General features: G+C 46.8%; 1 protein-coding gene across 1 annotated transcript; it reads left to right on the top strand.

Moving 5' to 3' along the window:
* The first annotated feature begins 1015 nt into the window (after window positions 1-1015).
* LOC132574842 (mas-related G-protein coupled receptor member H-like) lies at window positions 1016-1939 on the top strand. Its single transcript, XM_060243073.1, has one exon. The coding sequence runs from the start codon at window positions 1016-1018 to the stop codon at window positions 1937-1939; it is 924 nt and encodes a 307-aa protein (XP_060099056.1).
* The last annotated feature ends 1104 nt before the right edge of the window (window positions 1940-3043 follow it).

The raw sequence follows: 3043 nt of genomic DNA, 5'->3' as shown, positions 1-3043 counted from the left end.
AGACCTTGCAAACTGAGGGCCATGGACTCCTTTTTTGAGTCATCCATCTCCTGTTGGGTCCTCTTTTCCTGCCGCCTTCAACTTTTCCTAACATTATCCTTTCCATTGACTCTTGCTTCTCATGGTGTGGTTGGCTGTGAGGACATCAGTTTCCACCCCTTTGTTTTCCTTCTTTTCTCTGAAGTCTCTCCTGCTAAAGAAAGTGGTTCCTTGGGGAAGAAGATGAAAGAGTGACTTAGAAGGTATGTCGATGGTCATCAAATGTACTACTCAGGAGAGCCAATTTGGTGTAGTGGTTAAGTGTGCGGACTCTTATCTGGGAGAACCGGGTTTGATTCCCCACTCCTCCACTTGCACCTGCTGGCATGGCCTTGGGTCAGCCATAGCTCTGGCAGAGGCTGTCCTTGAAAGGGCAGCTGCTGTGAGAGCCCTCTCCAGCCCCACCCACCTCACAGGGTGTCTGTTGTGGGGGAGGAAGGGAAAGGAGATTGTGAGCCGCTCTGAGCCTCTGTCCTTGAAAGGGCAGCTGCTGTGAGAGCCCTCTCTAGCCCCACCCACCTCACAGGGGGAGGAAGGTAAAGAAGATTGTGAGCCTCTCTGAGCCTCTTTCCTTGAAAGGGCAGCTGCTATGAGAGCCCTCTCTAGCCCCACCCACCTCACAGGGTATCTGTTGTGCGGGAGGAAGGTAAAGGAGATTGTGAGCCGCTCTGAGACTCTTCGGAGTGGAGGGCGGAATATAAATCCAATATCTTCTTCTTTTCTGGTAGAAAAAGCCTAGCAGGAACTCATTTGCAGATTAGTCCACGCACTCTGATGTCAAGCCGGCCGGAACTGCGTTCCTGTGCGTTCCTGCTCAAAAAAACCCCACAAAAAACCTGGTTGTGCTGAAAGGCCTACTTACCACAAGGTTGTTGGATTACTTTGCTTTGCTAACTGACTCTTTCTTTCTTTCTTGACATAGAGCCAGGTGTGGAATGACACCATCTGAGAAAAAGAAAGTGCAATCGTTTAGACCATGGTGAGCACCAGCTCTGCCGCACCTCCATTCAGTCGCGAGGAGAACACTGTTGAAAACAATGACACAGACTATTGTGATGGTTTTCAAGCGTATGAATGGTCCATCTACTCATTAACTGCCTTCTCCTGCTTGTGTGGACTGGTGGGAAATAGCACGGTCATCTGGCTTCTCAGCTTCTGCATTAAGAGGAACCCTTTCACAACGTACATCTTGAACTTGGCCATAGCCGACTTTGGCACCCTTTTGAATTTGTCTGCTAGAGTTGTACTTCTTTTACCAAGGATCTGTAATACTGTTCCAGTTTTGGCGTTTTCTTTATTGTTTCCATGCATTTTCTTTACATATAGCGCAAGCCTGTATTTCCTGACAGCCATCAGTGTGGAGAGATGTCTCTCTGTCCTGTTTCCAATCTGGTATCGATGCCATCGACCAGAGAGGTCTTCTGCTGTGGTCTCCTTCCTCCTCTGGACCATCCCTGGCTTACTTTCTGGATTGTTGTTGGTGTTTAATGATTATTTGGTTCATGAAAGTTATCTTAATGTGATGACCACTATTTTCACTGTCAACCTCCTGATTTTCACTCCCATTATGGTTGCTTCCACTCTGATAATGTCCATCAAGATCTGCCATAGCTCCAAGAGACGCCAACCACCCAGGCTCTACATCACCATTTCGATCACACTTTTGTTCTTTGTCATCTTGGCTGTTCCATTTAGTGTTACATATTTTGTCATGCTTAACACTGGCCTTGCTTCTTTACTTCTATACGACTGTTCTTACCTCTTTGCCTCTTTCAACAGCAGCATTAACCCCATCATTTACTATTTTGTTGGGAGAGGCAGAGAAAAACGCAGAGAATCCTTGAAAGTTGTACTGAAAAGAGCATTCAGGGATGAAGCAATCTGTAAAGGTGGGTCTTAATGGAAAGACCATGGGGAGAAAACTCTACCATGTAACTCTACAAAGCCAGAAGGCTTGGGTAAGATTGCCAATCTCCTGGTTTTGAGGGCCTCACCCTGCATCAGGGTTATCAGAAAGTGTGTGTGTGGGGGGGGGGCGGGGGTTGGCTGTCTGCTGAGCACTTCATTATACCCTATGGAGTTTGATCCCCATAGAATATAATGGAGATCAATCTGTGGATATCTGGAGTTCAGCAGGAGCTGTGTTTGGAGGTAGAGGCATCAAATTTTCAGCGTAGCATCCGGTGCCTCTTCTCAAAAAGCCATCCACGTTTCAAAAAGATTCGGCCAGAGGGTCCAAATCTATGAGCCCCAAAGGAAGGTACCCAATCCTCCATTATTTCCAAAGGAGCAAAAGCATTTAAAAGGAACCCGGTCCCTTTGAATGTGATGGCCAGAACTCCCTTTGGAGTTCAATCATGTCTGTCATGACCTTTCTCCTGGCTCCACCCCTAAAGTCCCCACATATTTCCTGAGTTGAACCTGGAAACCCTAGGCCTGAAACCTTCTTTTGTATCCCTTTCATTGCTAGTCTATTGCTCTTTGCCAGGGATGCATGAGTTATGAATTCTCGCCTTCATTTTGCAACGCATCTTGCTCTTTGTTGTATCTCTGATTTGTGCGTTCATCTGTTACCTTTGTGACCTGGTAAAGGGCTTGTTCAAGTGCTTAGTTTTATTCCCAGGCTGAGGTTCCCAGACTTAGAAACTGTTTATGCCAGTGCTTGTCTATCCATAAGGATTGCGTTGGCTATCCACGCAGGTGTACAACAGTTATTATAGCTAAGCAGTAAAAAAAAAAATGGCTGGTTCCCAAGCCCATTTTAAAAACACACTTCTGGGGCCCCCTACAGAAGTTTCAGGGACAAAATCTCATTTGGGGAAAGCCTTCGTAAACGGAGAGCCAGCAGCAACTGATGAGAGCATGCGTAGACCCATGTTGAAAAAAATGAGCTGAGGCTCCGTGTAACGTCGGGAGAAGGAGGCTGACGAAGTGATCGAAACCGTGAGGAGTCCTTTCATAAGTGCTTCCTTACTTACTCTCCGCATCATTAGGAGTCGGGCAC

The sequence above is a fragment of the Heteronotia binoei genome, chromosome 7 (genome assembly GCF_032191835.1).
Source record: "Heteronotia binoei isolate CCM8104 ecotype False Entrance Well chromosome 7, APGP_CSIRO_Hbin_v1, whole genome shotgun sequence".
Lineage (NCBI taxonomy): Eukaryota > Metazoa > Chordata > Lepidosauria > Squamata > Gekkonidae > Heteronotia > Heteronotia binoei.
This window is presented reverse-complemented; position numbering and strand designations above follow the sequence as displayed.